Source organism: Psammomys obesus, unplaced genomic scaffold (assembly GCF_907164565.1).
Source record: "Psammomys obesus unplaced genomic scaffold, mPsaObe1.curated_primary_1811, whole genome shotgun sequence".
Classification (NCBI taxonomy): Eukaryota; Metazoa; Chordata; class Mammalia; order Rodentia; family Muridae; genus Psammomys; species Psammomys obesus.
In genome coordinates, this window is record NW_026596152.1 from 67,347 (window position 1) to 89,557 (window position 22,211).

Here is a 22,211-nt window from a genome sequence, read left to right on the forward strand (position 1 = left end):
CATTGCTTGCCAGTGAATTAGCAAAGCATCTAAGAGCTTGTATTTTGAATGGGAAGGAAGAACTAGTTGTATGCAGGTTTTCTGCGGGAATACTGAATCATCCGTTGATTAAAGCGCATACAAGAGGGCTGAAAAGCTGTGTAAAGAATGAGAATTTAGCCGGGTGTGGTGGCGCACGCGTATATATCCCAGCACTAGGGAAGGAAAAGGCAGGCGAATCTCTTGTGAGTTCGAGGCCAGCCTGGTCTACAAAGTGAGTCTACGACAGCCAGGGCTACACAGAGAAACATGACTACGTTGGAAGCCGCGGCGGGACACTCGTTTTTACTGGAAAGAAATAGCCTTGGTATAACAAAAGGATCCAGTAAGACAACGTCATTATCCAATGAGGTCCTACGGAACCGCACAGCTACCGTTCCCTGTTGTCACTCGGGCCGTTTTTTAAGTCACACTCCCGGCCTTGCTCTCACAGGATGCTGCCCAAACCCTCACTGCATGCTGGGAATTGCAGTTCCCTTCCTCCAGGCTGGAGGCGGCTGTGAGGTCATCGGTGGTCGCCCGACCCTCGTGCACGTGGAGAGAGCGGGGTTTGCGCGCTAGCGGTCCACTGAGGAGCGGAGCTGCCTGCGCCCGCGCCTCCTGCCGCGGTCCTCCCGACATGCCGGAGGAGGCGAGCCTCCCGCCGGCCAAGAGATTCCGGCCGGGCTCCTGCCCTCCCGGGAGGCGAGTGGAGATGCTGTTGGCGGCTGGCGGCGGCGGAGCGGGAGGAGGCCGCAGGCACACGCCGCCGCTGGCCCAGCCCTCGGCCAGCCCCTACCGCGAGGCCCTGGAGCTGCAGCGCCGGAGTCTGCCCATCTTCCGGGCGCGGGGCCAGCTGTTGGCTCAGCTCCGAAACCTGGACAGCGCTGTCCTCATCGGTGAGTGGCTGCTTCGGTGGATTTTCCTTGCTCTAGATTCCTGGCTTTGCGAGGGCAGTTGTTCTTAGGTGCTTCTTACTCCCTTTGCGTTGGTTTCAACAAACTTGGAAGCTTTTCTGTGCCAGGCGTAGGCAGGGACCTCGGGAAAGGGGCGGACAGAGTTATCCCGCTGGCACTGACTGCCCTGAGTGGCCGGTGTGTGCGGGGGAAAGACTCACCTTCCGTGACGGGGTGTGGGGGCTTTGAGGAGGCAGCTGCGGAGCGGGTCCCCGGGGACCGTCACTCTATGCAGCGGTGGAGAGATGGCGGCCAGGAAGAATTCAGTTAACGAGAACCAGTGTCTTGTGTACGAGAAGAGCTTGGCAGAGTTCGAGGGCAGTTGGCTCCGACACACAGCGTTTAAGATAGAGGCGCTCCTGAAGGAATGGCAGGAGCGAGAGAGAAGACCGGATGGTGCCGGCAGGGAGTGGAGTAGAGTCTAAGGAGGGAGTCACAGATGCGACAGTGAAGTTCCACCCTGATCTGTAGACGCAAGGGGAGAAGTTCGCGTTGGATCTGGGTGTGTAGTATCGATTACAGCTTCTGCTAAGAAGTGTTTCAAGAGAACTTAAGAACAGCGCCGGCACTGGCCTGAGTAAATAGGCTGAAGAATGAAGGCAGTGGAAACAGGTTTCTGCTCTGGCCAAATGAGGGAAGCTGAGGAGCTTGCAAATATTTACAGATTTGGCCCACTGAGCAGAGAGGAGCTGGAAGATAGAATAGAGCTAATGGAGCAAAGATCAGGAGGTGTAAGGGAAGGGGGCCCTGGCATCAAAGGTTACAGAGAGCTCACCTGGCACAAGAGAAAAGCCATCCCAGGGAGGCAAGGGTGTTGCAAAAGCAGAGGGAAGTCATGTTTGGGGCTTTATGTGAGAGACATGCAAGAGTTCTGGGAACAAAAGTCCCAGAGCCTCAAGTAGCCCTTGGGGAGATGGAGACTGAAGACAGGCTGCAAAAACAGAAACAAGATGAATGGTAGAGCCGATGCCCAGGAGCATCTTGGTCCTATGCCTGCATGGTTGGCATATTTTATTTTAGCAATAGTCAGTTGCCTTGGAATAGGAATAGGAAAGACGCACAAGAGACATGGATCCAAGTCTGAGGTCATTGTGCATTCAGCAGGAAACTGCAGGATAATCAGATTCTTAGCCTGGGATTCTTGGGTAAGTCAGGAAAGGTGAGCATTCAGAGGCAGGCTGGGAAAAAATGCAAGACTTGTGGGGCTTGGGGACTTCAGTTAAAGAAGATAAGCAGTAGCAAAGAAGGATGTGCAAATTTTCTGAGTTCCTCTAATCGGGTGCTGTTAGAGGTGCCCACAGAGGTAGGAAATAGCCTTCATAGGGTACTTGCTCTGTGCTCAAGCCTGTGAAGAGACCTGTGCCCACTGGTATTAGGAGAGGGCAGAAGCGTTTAAATCCTTCTGGCTGTTTGGAATGTTTCATGCTAGAAGAGAGATTAACAGACACAGAGGACTCCAGAGATTGGGGCCACTAGTACAGCCTCGGGTGAGACTTTTTGTTCTGACTGAGGTTAAGGGCAGGTAGGTATTGTACCCGTAATCGCGTAGGCAAAGGCAGGTTTGAAGAGAGCAGCAAGCAGCAGCCAGAGAAAGGCAAACAATATATGAATGGACATGTCTTCATATCAGCATATACCAACTTATGTGACTGTCATATTTCATCTTATGTTGGGACTATACCAGTTACACACTATTGTATGCGTTTCCAGTTTTTTGTTTTTGTTTTTGCCATCATGGGGCAAATTGAATAAAACATCTTTGTCAGTTTTTGCAAGTGGAATTATGAGCCAAACCATATAAACATCCTAAAAGTTTAGGGTGTTTTTGTTGTTTGCTTATTTGTTTCACAGTCTCTATTGTAAAGCTCTGGCTGTCCTAGAACTGACTGTGTAGACCAAACTGGGCGAGAATTCAAACCAATCCGCCTGCCTTTGCCTGCTTCGAGTAAAGGTATGTGTCACCGTTACATTTCAAAAACCTTTAGAATGGTTTTTGAAATGTAATTGGGCCTCCTGGAAAACAGTAGCAATGGCTGTTCTCCAGCAGTCTGCCTGGGTGCAAAGGTATGTGTCACCGTTACATTTCAAAAACCTTTAGAATGGTTTTTGAAATGTAATTGGGCCTCCTGGAAAACAGTAGCAATGGCTGTTCTCCAGCAGTCTGCCTGGGTGCCTGCCTGTTCACCCGAGGCTCAACAACTCAGTATTTCCTGGTGTGTTTGGTTTGGTTTCTCCTGACTTTGAGCTGTTTATTTGGCGGATTTACCTTAGTGTCATTTGAATGAGAATTCCTTTTCTTTCCTAGGGGAAACTGGCTCTGGGAAGACAACTCAGATCCCACAGTACCTCTATGAAGGGGGAATTAGTCGCCAGGGCGTCATTGCGGTGACCCAGCCCCGGCGAGTGGCCGCCATCTCTCTTGCTACGAGAGTCTCAGATGAGAAGAGGACTGAACTCGGGAAGCTGGTACGCAGTTACTTTCTGTGACTGTGCTTTCATTGACTAGGACCCGCTGTGCTCCTCCCTCCCATCCATGTTGTAGTGTTGACTCGGGGTCTCCAACATGTAGCATATAGTGGCCTGGTACCCTGAATCTCCGATCCTTCTGCCTTCGCCCCCTGTGTGCTGGGAGTACAGGCGTGTGCCACAACACCCAGCTGAACAGCGTGCTTCTTTCTTGTACTGCTCTGTAGGCTAATCTCAGGGTTTTCTCAGTTCCAGAGAGATCAGTGACTCTTAGTCCCGTCAGCTTTGATTTCATAGCTTCTGGCAAGTTAGGTAAATTAGGTGTTTCTTGTTTAGGTATTTGGGGGATGGGGTGAGTGTGTTACAACACTTGAATGGCATTGGAGGTTGAACTCAGGGCCTCTCACATACTAGACAAGTGCTACCCCTGAGCTGGACCCTTAACCCCTAGTTTATGTGTTTAAGACTTTAGACATCTCAATTTTTTGTTGGTTTGATTTGAGTTTTTTGAGATAGGGTCTCACTTGTAGCCCTCGCTAGCATGGAACTTACTATAGAGACCATAGACCAGGGTGGCCTTGAACTTAGGCAATCTTCCTGTCCCTGCCTACAGAGTGCTGGGCTTGCAGGCATGCAGTGTCATGTCTGTCCTCTTTTACATCTATTACATGTATGTATGTATGTAATTTATCTATATTAAACATATATATTTCTATAAAATACGAAACCGCTCTTAACTATACATGGGTATATAGAATGAGTGTTGGAACTATATAGGAAACATTCATATCTGTATTGTGTATGTGTGTTACAAGTCAAAATATTTTGGGCCTCTTTTCATGCCTGTACGGAGGCAGCTTGAGGTATGAGGTTACAGTTTTTTGTTTGTTTTTCCTTTTTAGTGTGTGTCACATAGGGAGGTCAGAGGACAATTTGGAAGTCAGATCTCTGGGCTCTAGGGATTGAATTTAGATGGTCAGACCTGCAAAGCCAGTATCATATCCACTGCTGCGTCTTGCTTCCTTACATTTTAATTCTTTGTGATGTTGCATCGCAGTTGAAGGGAAGAGCCTGGTGTTTCTCTCTCCAGGCAGGCCTCGCTGCTGAGGGGGTGCGGCAGAGTCGGTCTCATTCGCTGTGATCCGCTGTGCTGAGGCAGTGCTGGATTAGTGCTGAAGGGTTAGTGAAAGAAGGAGTCCTCCTTCCTCACAGGTTGGCTATACAGTGCGCTTTGAGGACGTCACTTCAGAAGACACCAGGATCAAGTTCCTGACGGATGGCATGCTTCTGCGGGAAGCAATTTCAGACTCCTTGCTTCGGAAGTACAGCTGTGTCATTTTGGACGAGGCCCATGAGCGGACCATCCATACAGACGTGCTCTTCGGAGTGGTGAAGGCTGCACAGAAGAGGCGAAAGGAGCTAGGGAAACTGCCGCTCAAAGTATGTGGGATGTGCTCAAAGACTGGCCCTTTCTTTCCCAGGACGGTTGTCCTGCCCATTCAGGCACACGGGAGAGAGTTAGCTGTGTTGGGCCGGCATGGGCCTCAACCATCAGCTTTATGGAAATGCCTTCCGGTGTTATTTCCCAGCCCTTATTCTTTCCTCAGGTGATTGTGATGTCAGCTACTATGGATGTCGACCTGTTCTCTCAGTATTTCGATGGAGCCCCTGTCCTCTACCTTGAGGGTCGGCAGCACCCCATCCAGACCTTCTACACCAAACAGCCTCAGCAGGACTACCTGCACGCGGCTCTCGTTTCAGTCTTCCAGATCCACCAGGTATGGAATGGGGTGAAAATCTGTGACAAATTCTGTGCTGCCTTACACTTAATAGTTCGCCTCTGAAATAAAAGCCACTGAATGGCTCCACACATGTGCCACACATGCACGCAAATATAATAAAATGATCCTTTTTAAAAAGTTTATCTTCTACATCTGCTTTTGCCTGTTTTATAGTTCTTATTTTCTCTGAAAAGAAAAATAATTCACCTGTATAATCAGCAGCTGTCTGACATCCTATGAGCCAGAAAACTCTCATATGTTAAAGGAGTGGCTTGTGTGCTTTTCTTTATTATTTTATATTGCAACGCAGGATGCTATACAGTGTGTCTAGTCTCACCACGTAACCCAGGCCGGCTTCCAGCTGCTGTCTTGCTGCCTAGGTTTCCTGAGTGCTAGAATGATAGGTATGCACCACACAGATGTCCTGAGGTATTTTAAGACTTAGATATTACAAAATACTCTTTTATTTCATCAAACATTTACATTCCCATGTGTGTGGTTAAAGGCTGGGAATGGGTCAGTGGGCCAAGGGCAGCTTGCCAAGATAGTGTGCAGCCTGAGGCCAGACCCCAGCCCTTACAGAAGAGCCGCCTGGAACTGTGCAGCCTGAGGCCAGACCCCAGCCCTCAGGAGAGCCGCCTGCAACTGTGCCAGCCCTGAGGCCAGACCCCAGCCCTTACAGGAGAGCCGCCTGCAACTGTGCCAGCCCTGAGTCCAGACCCCAGCCCTTACAGAAGAGCCGCCTGGAACTGTGCAGCCTGAGGCCAGACCCCAGCACTCAGGAGACCCGCCTGGAACTGTGCCAGCCCTGAGTCCAGACCCCAGCCCTTACAGGAGAGCCGCCTGGCACTGTGCCAGCCCTGAGTCCAGACCCCAGCACTCAGGAGAGCCGCCTGGAACTGTGCCAGCCCTGAATCCAGACCCCAGCCCTTACAGGAGAGCCGCCTGCAACTGTGCAGCCTGAGGCCAGACCCCAGCACTCAGGAGACCCGCCTGGAACTGTGCCAGCCCTGAGTCCAGACCCCAGCCCTTACAGGAGAGCCGCCTGGCACTGTGGGTCTGGAGGCCCAGTAGTTGCAGGGAGGGGGATGGACATGGTGGATGCACAGCTAGCTTCATGTTCAGTGAGAGAGCCTCGCTCAAGAACAAGGTGGAGAGTTAGATGAAGCTTTGAGCTCTGGCTTCTCTGTGCCACACACATGAACACGTGTATGAAAAAGATTTTGAGGGATTAAGTCCTGTTGTTTTGGTTTGATGTATATAGACGTTTTAGTCTCTATATTAATTTCCTGAAAAATCTAGAGTCAAACAGTTTTTATTTTAAGCTAAGTATTGCTTGTGTAGTTCAAACATTTGGTCTGGAATTGTAGCTCGTCTGTAGAAGGGTGGCCCAGCATGTATGAGCCCTGAGTTTTATCCTGAGCTCTTCAGACAGCTGGTGCAGCAGCCCTGTACCAGCCAAAGGCAGAGTGGCCAAGAGTCCAGGACCATCCTTCCTGCATAGTGAGCTGGAGTTGAGTCTGAGCTCTGGAGAACTAGGCTCCGAACAGATCTCACCATCTCAACTAAAAACAGCAGTTGAGCCAGGCGTGTCACATGTCAAGCAGATCGATGTGAACAATTTGAGCCTTTCAACGTAGCTGTTATCATGAGCGTCTTTAAATCCAGCCTCAGTAATTACAGTATCAGGAGCCTCATTGTTACCTCTGTCCCTGTCCTGGTCTGAAAAATTTGAGTAGGCCTGCAGTGTGATACATTTTACACTGTGTCTGATGGCAGTCATGAAGTGCTGTGTGTGTTCTCCATCTCCTTCTCTCTCTCTCTCTCTCTCTCTCTCTCTCTCTCTCTCTCTCTCTGGGTCATTAATGCTGCCATCCGGTTGGAGCAGGCTGCTTTGCCAAGTGTCCTCCTGCCCCAGCTAGGCCAGCACTCCAGCACCGAGCTGTATCTATCCTCCATCTGCACTTCTTGTCCCTGTTCTACTTAGAAGGTGTCCCCTAACCAGCTGCCTGCCTTCTTGTCTCCCATTGTCTTCATCGTTTTGGGGCAGTGATTTTTTTTTTTTCCTTCTAGGGGACAGAGACAGTGACTTTTACTGTCAGTTTCATAATGTTTGTAGGAGAAGGAAAGGCTAGTAGTCTGCCTCTGAACTGCCAAAGGCCAACTTTTTTTTTTTTTTTTTTTTTTTTTTAAGATTTTTGAAATTTTATTGGGGGGGTGTGCGTGTGCACATGTGTGCTGGGGGAGGGGCAGAGCACATGTAGAGGTCAAAGGGCAACTTCACGGAGTTGGTTCTGTATTCACACCTTATATGGATCCCTGGGAGACACCACTGTTAGACTTATTTCATCTTCATAATTAAAAAGTGAAACAGAATTGAAACCCTCGTGGCAACATTACCATCATCAATACTCTCTGTCTCTGCAGGAAGCGCCCCCTTCTCAGGACATCCTGGTGTTCCTCACTGGGCAGGAGGAGATCGAAGCAATGAGCAAGACCTGCCGAGACATTGCCAAGCGCCTTCCAGATGGCTGCCCTCCAATGCTTGTCCTCCCTCTGTACGCCTCCCTACCCTACTCACAGCAGCTCCGAGTCTTCCAAGGGGCCCCAAAGGTGGGTGTGCCACCTTTCTGCCCTCTGCATCACTGGACATCAGGTCAGATCCACCAGTGGGGCCTGTGCCCCGGCCACCAGGATCCAGAGAAGGTGGAAGGGGGCTATTCAGGTCCTAGGTCGGCTGGGAGAGAACAGGTGTGGAATGCACAGCTGCAGGGCGCTGTCCTGTGAGGAGAGCGAGAATCGTCTGGACGAGGGTGGGCACGGAAGTGTACAGGCTGAGTGGTTAAGGGCTGGTGCGAACTGCATTGCCCACAGAACCGTCTGTTGTGAGCCAGGCACAGTCCGACACGCACATAAGACCATCTCTCATTCTCATGGAATGCCGTGATGGATGCTGTGGACTCCAAGAAGGGGGTGGGAACTACTTATGGCACCCAGGTACACCCTGGCAGGGCCAGGATTCCAACTCCCATCTGTCTACCTGCTCAGGCCTTTATCTTGTTCCACTGCATCTCACCGCCTCAGATTAGCCTTCAGATCTCCGTGACAGGACCAGTGCTCTCCCTTTGCCCCTTACCAAGTGTGAGGGCCGAGATGGCTGTGACTACTGCTAACAGTGAAATCACCTTTTCCCGACCAGCAAGTTGTGGAAATGCATGGTGAGAATGTTTTCGACTTCTGAACCGTGTGTGTCACACAGCTTTTTGATTTTCTTCCTCCTTTTAGGGCTATCGCAAAGTCATCATTTCAACCAACATCGCTGAAACCTCCATAACCATTACAGGAATAAAATATGTAGTTGACACGGGCATGGTTAAAGCAAAGAAGTATAACCCTGGTGAGAAACTGTAGCTCATGAATGTCTCCTGTGCGGCGAGCAGTGGTTAAAACTGTAACCCGCCATTTCCTCCCAAGTAAACACCTCATGTTTGTTAGGAGCTGAGATCTGAGTGGCAGGAAGACAGGGAAGAACAACCAGGGCCTCTGCTGGGCCCTGACAACCAGTTAAAAGCTGGGTGAGAATGGTGGCAGGAAGGCCAGGGGCAGCCTGGTACCAGTCACAGGCTCTAGAAGGGCTGCCGGAATGTGGCTGGGGTAGACGCCACGTTTCCCAGGAAGGGGGCAGGTGTGCATGGAGGGGAAGGGTTGACTGTCTCCTTCAAGGCCACGCTGGCTTGAAGTCAGCTTTGCACAGTTCTGATTTTTGCTTTGCCTTATTCCACAGAGGCTGCTGCGGTTATTGCCCCCCCCCCCCGCCCCGGGTTTAGTTGGCATGTTCCACTAAACACTTCACTCATGTACCTCCTGCTGACAAGCGTGGGTCTCTAGTTCCAGGCACAGAATAATCCTGTACTTGAGAGAACTGGTGTCTTCTTCTTCCGGGAAATCAATGTCACATGAGCCATTTTATAGAACTGGGAGGGAGAACAAAGGACGTGTTATCATTGGTTGATGTATAACCATCCTTTCAGTTAGCTAGAAACTGTCTCAGCACCAAAATCCCAAGAAGCCTCAGGGCCAGGCAGCAGGGATGGTTGGCTGTCCTGTGGTGTGAGCTCAAACTTCCGAAGCCATTCTCCTGCCGCCTTGCTTGCAGAGGGTGTTGTGATGGGATTTTAACATTTCACACATGACTCATTGCTAGGCTCAGTTTCACTGAGAGGTTTAAAGCGCTGAGCACCTGGATTTGTGCTTTCTTGTTTAGCCTTCAGTTTTCCTTGACCCTTGTGTTGCAGAAACACTCAGCGGTACTCAGCATCGTTTCTTTTTGCCAGCATTCTAGAAACAGTGTGCTTGTGTGATGATGCAAAGCATTCATGGCCCCCTCTCCCTGCAGACAGTGGTCTCGAGGTACTAGCTGTGCAGCGAGTGTCAAAGACCCAGGCCTGGCAGCGCACAGGCAGGGCCGGCCGCGAGGGCAGTGGCATCTGCTACCGGCTCTACACTGAGGACGAGTTTGAAAAGTTTGAGAAGATGACAGTGCCGGAGATCCAGAGGTGGGTGCAGTCCTCCTGGCCTCCTCCTCGCCTGCTCCTGTTCTCAGGCTGCAGCTCTCACCATTGCTTGCTGGGGAACAGTGTGAACTCAGTGGGGTTAAGAACAGCTGAAGGACCCTTGCTTCCCTCACAGGTGTAACCTGGCAAGCGTGATACTTCAGCTCCTGGCAATGAAAGTCCCAAATGTGCTCACCTTTGACTTCGTGTCTAAGCCATCTCCAGGTAAGCTGGAAGTTAGTTAGACAGACGGACACTAGCAGAGGAGCTCTTCCCCAGGAGAAGCACTTGGAGCAAGAAAAGAAACATTCTGACCCTGTTCTGCTGGCTTGGTGTCATTGGTCGTGCAGTGGGAGGTTCTGGTAGCAGCACCGCTGTGCAGGGAGACAGGAAAGTCATAGGCATCCATGAGCTGCCCCTGCAGTGCCCAGCCAAAGGCCGGAGAGGTCTGATCTCTGTGGTAACCCAGGGCGTGATCAGTCCCGGCCCTTCCTGGAGGAAGAACTTTTAAGAACTGACACTAAATGGTGGCAGCTTTGGTACCTGGGCCCTTATCACCAGGCCATTTTCTTTTTCTTTAAGGAAATGTAGTTGGTACAAGAGAAAGTGAACTGTCAAGAGGTGTCCTCACCCCGAACCCCAGTCAGTTCTCTCGAAGAGAGATTTTCTGGCTGTGTTCTACACAAAAGTCTGTGCATGTGGGAATGTGTTAGTCTCTAAAAACACAAATAGCACAGAGGGCACAGTATTCCATAAATACAGAGTATAGGGGTAATGCAGCCAACGCCAGTGTAATGCTGCCCATGTCATGGAAGCCAGGCTCTTGGACCCCTGCCTCACCGTTTGCCTCCCCCATTCCTCTGGGTAACAGTTCTCCCATGACTGCGTTAGACTCCCTTGTGATTTAGTGGTATCATTCAGGCTTCGAGAAATGTGAGGACAGTGGCGGGTGGCCTTGGCGGTTTGTAGAGTTAGAAGCCCCCAGAAGCACTCAGCTAGCTGCATCTTCTTCCTGTTCTGGACTTCCGGCTCCTTTTTATGTCTCCGTCTCTATAGATCACATTCAGGCGGCCATTGCCCAGCTGGACCTGTTAGGTGCTCTTGAACATAAGGATGACCAGCTTGCCCTGACTCCAATTGGAAGAAAGATGGCAGCATTTCCTTTAGAGCCCAAATTTGCCAAAGTAAATGACTCCTCTTCCCCATTCCCCTCTCTGCATTACAGGTTAGGAAATGCCCAAGCCCAGTGCTTCTGGACTAACCTCATTTGCTCTCCTAAACACGGCCTATCGCCCTTACTTTGTGTGCAATGCTGATTTATGTTGTGTGTGGGATTCAGAGGCCTGCCCACAAAGGTTTGGAACCCCACGGGGATGGCATCTTTCTGTCACAAAGAAGTGAATGGCATTGTCACAGCGCTATGGTCCTAAGGCCACCACACTCCTTAAAGGGAGTGCAAGAGGCGCACAGAAACACTGTTCAGAAGCCAGGAAGCCTGACTCTCACTGTAAATGGACTTTCCAGACTATCCTCCTGTCCTCCAAATTCCACTGTACTGAAGAGATCCTCACCATCGTCTCCCTGCTGTCCGTGGACAGCGTCCTGTACAACCCCCCTGCCCGCAGAGAGGAAGTGCAGAGTGTCCGGAAGAAGTTCATCTCCAGTGAGGGGGACCATGTCACTCTGCTCAATCTCTACCGGACCTTCAAGAACACAGGTGGGAACAAGGTGAGCCTGGTTCATGCCTGCAGGCATGTGTTCTTACATATACCCTCTTTTGGCAAACACTTCTCCAGCCTGGTGGCGCGTGTCTTTAATTGCAGCACTTGCGAGGCAGAGACAAGAGGACCTCTGTGAGTTCAAGGCCAGCCTGGTCTATAAAGCAAGAACCAGGACAGCCAGGACTACACTAAGAAATCACGTTTTGAAAAACAAACAAAAGGCCAGATGTCATCTCAGAAATGTGTGTGTGCTGGGACATCACCAGGAAAGTGTTATTTAGGTGTTTGTGCTGCTGCTTTTACATAGACTGCAGACAAGTTAGTTACGTGTATCTTAGCCAGCACAGTTATGCCTCACTTTTGGAGGGTGGGTTCCCTGTAGACCAGCCTAGCCTTGAACACAGAGATCTGCCTGCCTCTGCCTTTCTAGCACTGAAAGTGGTGTACCACTATGCTCATTTTTTCGTTACTGTAAAGAAATACTTGAAATAGGTCATTTTATAAAGAAAAGAGATTTATTCTCCTATTCTTGACTGGTAAGCCTTAGAGGCCTTATCTGTTGCTTCACAGTAGAAGAGCACACACAGCAAGAAGAAGGCAGTGCGTGTCTATGTGGCCTCTTCCTCTTCTACAATAGGAACCAGTGTGGATTCGGTCATTTTCCAGATGTCCTCCTGCTTTTAGAAACACCGTAATTTTTAAATTGGGGTGCATGCGTGCATTCCTGTGAGCGTGCTGTGAGCCTGTGTGTTTGCCTCATCTTGATGAGGCTTGATGATACCTTCCTCATCTAGGTATCACATGCTTGCTATTGTTGTGGAGGCCAGTAGAGGGCAGAGGACTTCAGCTTCCCAGGAATGGTTGTAAGCCAGGCCGGAAAGTAGCCCTGGTCCTCTGGAAGAGCAGGCAGTGTTAACCCTCTCCAGCCCCTAAGTTTTTAAAATTTCTTTTGTTTTGTTTTGGTTTTTGGTTGGTTGGTTGGTTTACTTTTGAAACTGGTTCTCATTGTATAACCTCAAGGCCTGGAATCCCCTATGCAGGCTGACCTCAAACTCAGACCTGCCTGCCGCCTCCTGCCAGGTGCTACTATGCCACATGTTTCTTGAAGGGATTTTGTTTTGCTTTGTTGAGACGAGTCTTACTGTGGCTCAGGCTGACCTGAATACACTGTGTAGATCAGGCTGGCCTCAAACTGAAGAGATCTGCCTGAAGTGCTAAGATTAAAGATAAAATTTTTAGATTTATTTTAAGAAGGGCTGTCGTGGTGCATGTCTTTAATCCCAGCACTCAGGACGCAGAGACAGGCAAGTAGATCTTGATGAGGTCAGGGCCAGCCTGGTCTACAAAGTAAGTCCAGGACAGCCAGGGCTACATGGAGAAACCCTGTCTCAAAATATATATTTTACATATACATATATATACCTATTTTATATATACATATATAATACATTTTATCTATACATATAATATATATATATATATATACACATATATTTTTTAAATAGACTGGGTGTGTACTAATTGTGTGTGTGTGTGTGTGTAGGAGGGAGGGAGCTTGTGTGGTCAGGGGAGAGCTTACTGTGCTGTCCTTCCACTGTGTGTGTGCCAAGGCCCCACCTTGGGTGGTCAGGCAAGCAAGCAGGTCACTGGCTTAGTGGCAAGCACCTTACTCACAGCCATCTTACTGGCCCACAGATACCATAAATGAATTAAGTTTTCACTTACGTCTCCCAATAGGGATTCACTGAAGCTTTTGAGAATATTCAAACCACACAAGGTGTTTTCTTGTTTATCTGCTCAGCTCTTATACTGGTTTGTTTGTTTGTTTGTTTGTTTGTTTGTTTTTAATATTTTATTTGTTTATTATTTATATAGTATTTGACCTGCATATATGCCTGCAGGCCAGAAGAGGGCACCAGATCTCATCTTAGATGGTTATGAGCCACCATGTGGTTGCTGGGAATTGAACTCAAGACCTTTGGAAGTATAGCCAATATTCTTAACCTCTGAGCCATCTCTCCAGCTCCCTTTTAGACTGTTTTTTAATAAGACATCTCAGTGCCTTATACTAAGATGGGAAGCGGCAGTGTATTCTCTGTCTTACAGACGCGTGATTGTGCCTTGGTGCATTGTTTAAAACAGATGCTGCCCTGCAGCTTTAGCACTTGTTAACTTGGCTAGGTTTACTTTAGCTTATTTTTTCTCTCTGTGTCTGTATGTGTGTGTGTTCACATGTACATGGGTGTATGCACACAAATATCCAGGCACCTGTAGAGGCCAGAGGACAGCTTATAGGAGTTGGTTCTGTTCTTTCATGGTATGGGTACATGGAGTTTAATTCATGTACTCAGATTTGGCAGCAAGCGCCTTGACCGGCTAAACCGTCTCGCTGGCCCTCAGTTTATATGTAGACAAACAAAACGGGTTTGATGCAGTACAGAGTGCTGGGCTTCCTTGCTGAAGACTGTTCTGCCCTTGGTGTGTTCCAGCAAGAACGTGCCCGCCCATTTGTTTGTCTTTATGTGTGTAACCCAGGTTGACCTCAGACTTGTGATCTGCAGCCTCCGAGTGCTGGACCACAGGTTTGTGCCACACACTCAGCTCTAAGGACATGCTTTCAATAGGCTTAGTTAGCTGTTTGGTTGGCTACATATTAAGACTGTATCAAAACTAGGAAAGGAAGCGTTTGCTTCCTATCCATCCACATTCTGGCCTTTCATCTGCTTCCGTTTCCATGACTGCAGTGTCATCTTGCTCAGGTCTCTGTGCTCAGGAGAATTCTGTGAGGCCAACAAGTGAGCATAGGCTTGTTGGGCTGGGGTCTTGTGGCTCTGCTTCACCCTGCTAGCAGGCCAGACCGTTAGTGCCTCCTGGACCTGGACAGAATAGTAGAATTCCCATCTCCACTGTCCTTCCAGCTGTCAAATGAAATCACTGGGTATCTGTCTCCATGTTCTAAACCTCATTGCCTCCACCCTCAGGAAACAAGCACCCTTACCTAGGTTTATTGAGCATTCTATGTCTTTTGTCCATTTTTCTCCAGTTTCTTGGTCTTTTTCTCACTGGTTTTAATAATATTCTAGAGGTACATGTCCGTAATAGGGATGGCGATGCATGCATTCCAGTCTGTAACTGTTCTCATGATGACCCTGGGGTGGGAATATTTAAGTTTTATTTAAGTTTAAATATTCATTTTTTTTTTTCCTACTTCATAGTTTTTAGTGTAAAGGTACTTTCCTGTATTCCTTTTGGTACCTGAAGACCCCTCTGAATTCAACTGTGCCGTCAAGGTCTTGTAAGGTGCATGTTTCCTCTGCATAGAAATGAGAGGATTGAGCTTTCTCTCTTTCTTGTATTCAGGACTGGTGCAAAGAGAACTTTGTCAACAGTAAGAATATGCTGCTAGTAGCTGAAGTCAGAGCACAGCTGAGGGAAATCTGCTTAAAGGTAATACCTCCCTTTCCAGGAAAAGGTTTTATTTTCTTATGGGGGTCTTGAATTGCTTATTGTCAGAGGTATGAAAGGAATTCTAATAGTAGAAAAAATTTACGTACACAAGAAAATGAAAGTTACCCGTAATTCTACTCTCTCTGCTATTATGGTTTATTCCTAGGAATCCATGGTGATTCGGGTTTTCTTTTCTCTCCCCTCCACCAACCCCCAGTCCACACTATGTCTGGAGGTTGAACTCAGGAGGCAATGCTGAGCTCAGCTTGCACGTAGTTACATTACATCTATGACTTAGATTCTTTTGAGTGGGGCTGCTTGGTATGGAACCCTGGACCTCACATGAGTTAGAAACTTTGTGACTGTTTTCTGGTTCAAGGAAAAAAATGTTTGCGAGGCGCCTGCCTTTAACACCAGCATTTGGGAGACAGGCAGGCATATCTCTTCAAGTTCCAGGCCAGTATGGTCTACCAAGCTAGTTCTAGGGCACCCAGGGCTACACAGTGAAACCCTGTCTTGGAAACAAAAAACAAAACAACAAAAAACAGTACTTAAAATAAAAAAGAAAAATTGGAAAACACCAGGGAGGCAAAAAGATGTTTTTAAACCAGGGTCTTGCTCATATATGCAATGACTGTTGGGGCTTGAACCTTGGAGGCCGCCAGTGTGTGGGGTCAGGAGGGTGGAGTCTGCCTCTGCCGCTGCTTTGTGCTTCCTGTGGTTTAGCTGGTGCTGAGCCTGAACGGAACAAGCTTCGGTGTCTGCTGAAGCTGTCTTCTGGTGGTGGCTCCCCTTCTGTAAGCCTCACAGGCTTTGCAGTTTCTCCATCCTCCAGAGACTCCCCGGTGACAGGCGGGGCGGCTGCCTTTCTAGCTACAACTTTGTCTGTGGGGGGAGAGGGGTTGGGTGGAGGCAAGCTCAGCACTGAGGTCTCCAGGAGACCCAGTCTCTGCTTTCAAATCCCACCAAGCTGCCAGGGGAGGGGGGTGTGGAAGAGACTTGGCACCCCGGAGTCTGTCAGTGAGCCACGGCAGGCTGTGACTCGCGGGCTGGTCCACCCAGTGGCCTCATGCTTAGGATGTCACACTCCAAAGCTATCTCAGCTCTGTACCTCCTCAGCTGTCTACCCCTGGGGCTGGGCTGACTTCAGCTTGGACACAGACACAACTGAGCTTCCTCCTCTGCAGCTGTGGAGCCCAGGGCCATGTGGCAAGGGTTGTATCACTGGATACACTCTAGGCCGTTGAGCAATGTCTTTAGTTTTTTGTTTTTTAGATTTGTTATTTTTAGATTATTTTATGTGTGTTTTGTTTGTGTAGAGGAATGTTAATTCAGAACATGACTGCTCTGACAAGAGATCACACCCAAAGACCTTCTAGATCTATATGATATGGCTGGAATACAGATACGCCTTTATTCCTGGAGACAGAGGCGAGCAGATCTCTGAGTTCAAGGCCAACCTGGTACAGAGCAAGTTTCAGGTAAAGAAAAGCTGAGGTCCAGTCGTGGTGGTACAGGCCTTTAATCCCAGCATTCAGGAGACAGAGGCTTGCAGATCTCTGAGTTCTAGTCAGGGCTGTTCAGCCAGTTCTCCTGAGGCAGTGAGCTGAGGCAGTGAGCTTAGAGGCAGTAAAGTGGCATTGAGTTTGTGGCAGTTCAGTTTGTGGATTTTCAGAGAATTTTACAGACAGGTTGTAGAGAGAATAAGTGAGACACAGGTAAAGACAGAACAAGCCAGAGAATGAGAAGGAGCCAGATGATTAGAACATATTGCCAAAGTTAGTTTGAGGCCAAATAGAGCAATCCAGTCAGAAGCTGTGAGAGAAGCCAGTTTGAATCACTCAGCTTGGAGAGGAGTTTAAGCCAGAACAGCTGAGTTGAACCAGCCAGCAAGAGTTCAGAAAGAACTAGCAAGGGTGAGCTCATTCAGCAGTCAGTCTCCGAGACTGAACACATTGTAGCCCTGGGTCAGATTGTACAGAGGCTAGAAGCTTCCAGGACTGGGTTAGCAGAAGGAGGCAGTAAGCCTCCAAGATGACAGCTCACTGGGTCATCTTGGAGAGATGTGAGAGTTCCTTTTCCATGCTTGTATGTCTGTGTGTGCACCACATGCATGCTTGGTGCTCGTGGCACTCAGAAGAGGGCATCTCAGAAGAGGTCCCCTGGAGCTATAATCGTGGCTGGTTGTGAGCCACCGTGTCCTGGGAGTCAGTTCCCTCTGCAGGGGCAAACAGGTGCCTTAACAACCAAGCCTTCTCTCTGTTCTCATCTGATAGATGAGCTTAAAGCACAGAACGGCCACTGTAAAGTAAATGAGTTTTCCAAAAGACAGAGTGATGTTTCTTAGAACCCATACACAAAAACAGAGGCACGACCCCACAAGCTCTGAAAGAAGGCGTGTGGGGTGCAGCTGCTTTCACTCTCTGGACTCACTGATCCTCTTGTCCTTGCCCCTCTCCACATACTTCCTTTTCTCTTCTCGCCTTCTGCCTCCGCCTGCAAGTAAGAGCCCCTCACTCAGGGCCTCAGCAGAGAGTGCTTAGAGGTCCCATTTCAGAGGCTTCGCAGATCCAGCAATGGAGGCTTCCATGACCCCGGTCAGCTGTTGTGTAGAAGGGCGCTGGCTGCAGAGGTGAGGGTGGCTGCTAGGAGTAGCATATGCAGAGGCCTGGAGAGGGGAACTGCTTCACAGGTCTGTGAAAGATGAGTGTTTGGTTATAGAGGGCCGTAGGGTCCCTGCAGAAAGGGGCTTAGAAAAGGCCAGGCCAGGCGGGCTGGCTCGTGGCTCAGCCAGGGCTTCCCTGTGAGAGGCTGCCATTGTTCTGTCGGGAGCGGGGAAACTGACCGCCTGGAGAAGGGGAAGCGAGAACCATGTGGCACTGCAGGAGGGGCAGGTGGCCACAGGCCGAGAGGACCCTGAGGGGACTGATGGGGCAAGCATGCTGCTCTCCCGGGCTACCCTTTGTGTGGCGCTGTACCTGGAGAGATGGAAATCAGGCGTCTGCTCAGCCCAGACGGAGAACTGACAACAAACCAAACTACAGACACCAGTCCAATGAGGTGAACCAGTGAGATGCGCGTCACCAAAGCCCACCCCAGCATGGTGACAGCTGCTGAAGTTGGCTGTAAACCTCCAGGCTGACCAACAGGCTGGAGGTCTGTGCCTCTCCCAGGAAGCTCTGCTTCTTCACAGTCTGACTAGGCTGTGTGCTGCTGTCCCTTCGCTCAGCTGTTTTGAGCCACTTCTAGGCAGCTCAGTCTTGAGAGTGTCAGCAGTCCTTACAGCTTACACGTGCTGAGGACAAGCTGATGTTTCAGGGACTCCTGAAGCCCTTGAGTTGTTTGCCTAGTGAGCCCCCTTTAGAACACTGTGTATTGTGTATAATTCTTGCTTTCATGTACCCGTGTGTCCTATACTGCCTTGTACCCAGAGAGCTTAGAGGAAGGCATTCCTTCCCCCATCCTGTATCTTCATTTGTTTGTTTCAAGGCAGGGTTCTCTGTGTAGCCCTGGCTGCCCTGTACTCACTCTGTAGACCAGGCTGGCCTCTGCTCCTGAGTGCTGGGAGTAAAGGCATGCACTTCCGTCCTGTATCTTAAGGAGCTTCTCTCCGTGCTGGATGGTTTGATCTCGGAAATGGCTACCCGGCACGCCTCGCCTGTGTGTAGCGTGTACTGATGTGTCTCTCTCAGGTCTGCTGGAATGCCGTTTTCCTGTTTGGTTCTGTTCTGTTCTTTCCGTCTACCCTTCCTTAACTGTGCCTGCACCCTCCACCTGAGCTGCTGCATTTGAAGCAGCTCCTTTGATATCAGAATCTCACTGTGTCAGCCGCACTTCGTCCTGTTGCTCCCTTGCACTGTGCAGCATTGGGGAGCAGTAACGTTTGAGTCTTTTCTGTCTCTTCTGACACAGATGTCGATGCCCATCATGTCATCTCGAGGGGACATGGAGAGTGTTCGCCGCTGCCTGGCTCACAGCCTCTTTATGAGTACTGCCGAGCTCCAGCCAGACGGCACCTACGCCACCACGGACACACATCAGCCAGTGGCCATCCACCCGTCGTCTGTCCTCTTCCACTGCAAACCTGCCTGCGTGGTATACACGGCTCTGCTCTACACCAGCAAGTGCTACATGCGAGACCTCTGCGTTGTGGATGCCGAGTGGCTGTACGAGGCCGCCCCTGACTACTTCAGGAGGAAGCTGAGAACTGCCAGGAACTGAGCACAGCAAGGCCAGCGCCTGGACTACAGCCATCTTCCAGACCCGCCCAGAAGCTAGAGAAACAGCACAGTGCAATGCAGCCGATTTTCAGACTGCAAGAGCTTGAAAGCGTTGACAACCTCCTCAGACCCAACCGTGCAGACACGTTCATACTTAGACCACAAGAGGCTGAAACTTGTTTGTACTTGGGGTTTGGCTAGGCCGTTTGGGGTGACTGAATTAACTTCTGAGCCTCAGTGTCCTTATCTGCCAGAAAGGGGTAAGACTTGGAGTTCAGAGTAATGAAGTTTAGAAAAAAATGAATAGAAGGTTACGAACAGAGTTGCCTGACAGAAGATAAGAGAATCGGGGACTTGTAAGCCATTGTGAGTTGTGATTCTAACTAGGTACGACACGGCCCCTGGAGCCCTTGGGTCTCGGAGGAGTTGCCTTAGGAAGCCACAGACTTAGGAAGTCTGTTGGCCTTGGGTGGGGAGGAGGAGGAGCCACAAGAAACCGCAGGCCCAGTCTCTTGCCCTCTGTGTTCCTCCTTCCACACCCTCCCCATGGACCCCAGGGCTAAGACATGCTATGCAGACTCTGCCACTGAGCCAGTCCTCAGCCTCACCTTCAGTGTCTACCTGTGTGTCTGTTAGAAAATGGGAGCAACTGGCTCCCACGGGCATTTCCAGAGCAAGGTAGATTCTGACCTGTTGACCCTCACAGCTCAGGGTGTCACATGCTCTCCAGTCTCTCCACGCAGAGACCAGCAGAGGAGTTCCTTGGTACCTCTGTGGTTTCGTGTCCCCAGCAATGCTTTCATGAGACATGTTGGTTTCCTGAAATCAGGAGCCAGCTTTTCAATGCAGCGGCCTTCTGAAGCCCGGTGGTAATGTTCTCTTTAACTGGGCACACTGTGTGCACACAAGGGAGGCCTCACCCAGTTCAGCTGTCTGCTGAGGTGGGGCCCCAGGTCAGAGCTGCTCGTGGGAAGGAGCCGGGCCAAGTGGTTAATGGCTCAGAAGCCAGGGTGTCAGTTTGTCTTTTCTGCAACACCCAGTCTTTGTTTTGGGTTTTTCTGTTTGCTTGCTTGCTTGTTTTTTCTTGGGGGCAGTTGGAGGCAGGGTTTCTCTGTATAGCCCTGGCTGTCCTGGAACTCACTCTATAGACCAGGCTGGCCTTGACCTCACAGAGATCCTCCTGCCTCTGCCTCCCAAGTGCTGGGATTAAAGGTGTGTGCCACCACCCAGCCAGTCTTTGTATTTTTTATCTCACTGATTTTTCAGTGTTCTTGGTGGGGCCTGGGGACGGTTAGCCTTGCTACTTCCTGACCAGGTGCCCCTCTCAAACCTCCCTCGCCTGAGGGAATTTTTCAGAGAAGCCTCTACATCCCATTCCTGTTTAGAAAAGATCCCTCTTAGGATTGCAGGGGCTGACAGTCCCTGGTGTGGTAGTACACCCATCTTATCAGTGCCAGCTGGGAGGCTTCCGGTTCTAGGCCAGCCTGGGGACTGGACCTTGCATCTAGGTGGAAGAAGAAAAGCACACTTTCCCAGAGGATGTTTGAACCTAGGAAAAGACCAAATTTAGCTGTTTTCTTGTGCTTAATTGATCCAAACACAGCTGTACTACTAAGATTCTGTCCTTTATACAGTGAGTTGTATTGCTTATAAGCAAGAGGCCAGACTGCCTACAAGGTAGTTGAAAGGCAGTGGGCAGTTTCTTCACTCTGAGTCCAGCAAGCTCTTTCCAGAGGGCATAGCCTGATTGGGCACTTCATTGCCAGGGTCTCATTGGTCCACAGCTGTGTCTGCTGAATCTGGTCTAGGCTTTAATATAGCCCAAGCCGCGGGCAATCAGGCTTTTAGCCGGCGCTTAGAGTTGTCAGGGTACTTGGGACTGTCTCTTTGATAAAATGGTTACACTACCAACTTTCTGAAAAGCTCTCCAGAAAGGGTTCTCTTTTTAAGTGTATTTTTTCTATCTATGCAAGGTTTATTTAGCCTTGCTTGGTAAGAAGGGCTTTCGTATTTTTAATAGGGCATTTGTGTGCTGGCTAAAGGGATCAGCAAGGAGGCAGTGTATTCCTCAGCAGTGAACACTCTGTTCCCCGGGAAACCAGCACATTGTTTTCTGGGTCACAGGAAGCTTAGCTTGCCGTGGCTGAGTGAGTGAGGACTGGGAGGTTGACCTGGAGAGACTGCAAAGCGGGAAACTTCACAGAAAAGGACTGACGGTGGCGCTTTCTAAGTTAGCTTTAATGTTTCTGTATGGAAATATGTTTGTCACTTTAACATTATGGTAGAATTTTAATAGACTATTTAGTTTTTTATTGGGTTTTAAAAAAAATGCTTTTCAGCAAAGCTGCTCAGGGATTAAAGCAGATGGAAACCTCACTCTGACTCCACATATTACTGCAAAGAAGTTACTGGGCTGCAGGGACAGTGTTCTTTAAGCTCTCTTAGGAAAGTGGAGTGTCTCATGGTTTTTCTGCAGTATAAGCCGAGCTACTTTTCCAGTTGTCAGACTCCAACGTAGACTCCAGTCTGGACAGCACAGCCTCAAGCAGATGGACGTTAGCAGCACCTGCTGGCTCCAGGGCGTGGGGCTGTCTGGTTTGTAACCACGACCCGCAACACCCGCAACAGTGTTACGAACTGGTCCCTGAAAACCTGTGCACCTCTGCCAGTTGTCACAAGAGTCCAAAACAAAGCATTTACTGTGACACAGATCTTTGTACTCCAGTTGCCAGGATCTATTTGGAACTGTGCCCATGCATCTAAGCTGCCTTTCCTTGAGCACATAAGCTAGACCTACGCGTGGGGAAACAATTTTATATTGGTTGCTGTGATGTAGAAAAGTAACAAGTTGATTTGGACTTGTGCTGATTCTGTCTGCTCTCAAACATGACAACAGTTCTTGTATATAATGCCCAAATTTGCTTTTGACTATCAAATCCATACAAAATGAATCTTGTATGTGATATGTGTGGCCTCTTTTGTGGGGCCTCCTTCCCCTTATTTATAGAATGCTATTCGAATATTAAACAGTCTTACTGCCATTCATTTG

At 49.4% G+C, this 22,211-nt stretch overlaps 1 protein-coding gene across 2 annotated transcripts; it reads left to right on the plus strand.

Moving 5' to 3' along the window:
• Positions 1 to 614: 614 nt before the first annotated feature.
• Positions 615 to 22,207, plus strand: Dhx33 (DEAH-box helicase 33). Of its 2 annotated transcripts, none has more exons than XM_055594271.1 (12): positions 615 to 917; positions 3,280 to 3,440; positions 4,653 to 4,880; positions 5,030 to 5,218; positions 7,649 to 7,834; positions 8,507 to 8,618; positions 9,618 to 9,777; positions 9,911 to 9,999; positions 10,831 to 10,958; positions 11,299 to 11,502; positions 14,856 to 14,942; positions 18,855 to 22,207. In XM_055594271.1, the coding sequence occupies exons 1-12, from the start codon at positions 659 to 661 to the stop codon at positions 19,161 to 19,163; spliced, it is 2,112 nt and encodes a 703-aa protein (XP_055450246.1). In that variant the 5' UTR covers positions 615 to 658; the 3' UTR covers positions 19,164 to 22,207. The 2 variants fall into 2 exon arrangements, with proteins under 2 accessions (XP_055450246.1, XP_055450247.1); XM_055594272.1 differs by having other exon boundaries at positions 5,048 to 5,218.
• The last annotated feature ends 4 nt before the right edge of the window (positions 22,208 to 22,211 follow it).

What these genes read in the sequence shown, in the direction of transcription:
- Dhx33 (XM_055594271.1), top strand. Translation starts at nt 659, where the DNA reads ATGCCGGAGGAGGCGAGCCTCCCGCCGGCCAAGAGATTCCGGCCGGGC. An exon ending in GGACTGAACTCGGGAAGCTG is followed by an intron (nt 3,441 to 4,652) that starts GTACGCAGTTAC and finishes CCTTCCTCACAG; the next exon opens with GTTGGCTATACAGTGCGCTT. An exon ending in CGTGTCTAAGCCATCTCCAG is followed by an intron (nt 10,000 to 10,830) that starts GTAAGCTGGAAG and finishes CCGTCTCTATAG; the next exon opens with ATCACATTCAGGCGGCCATT.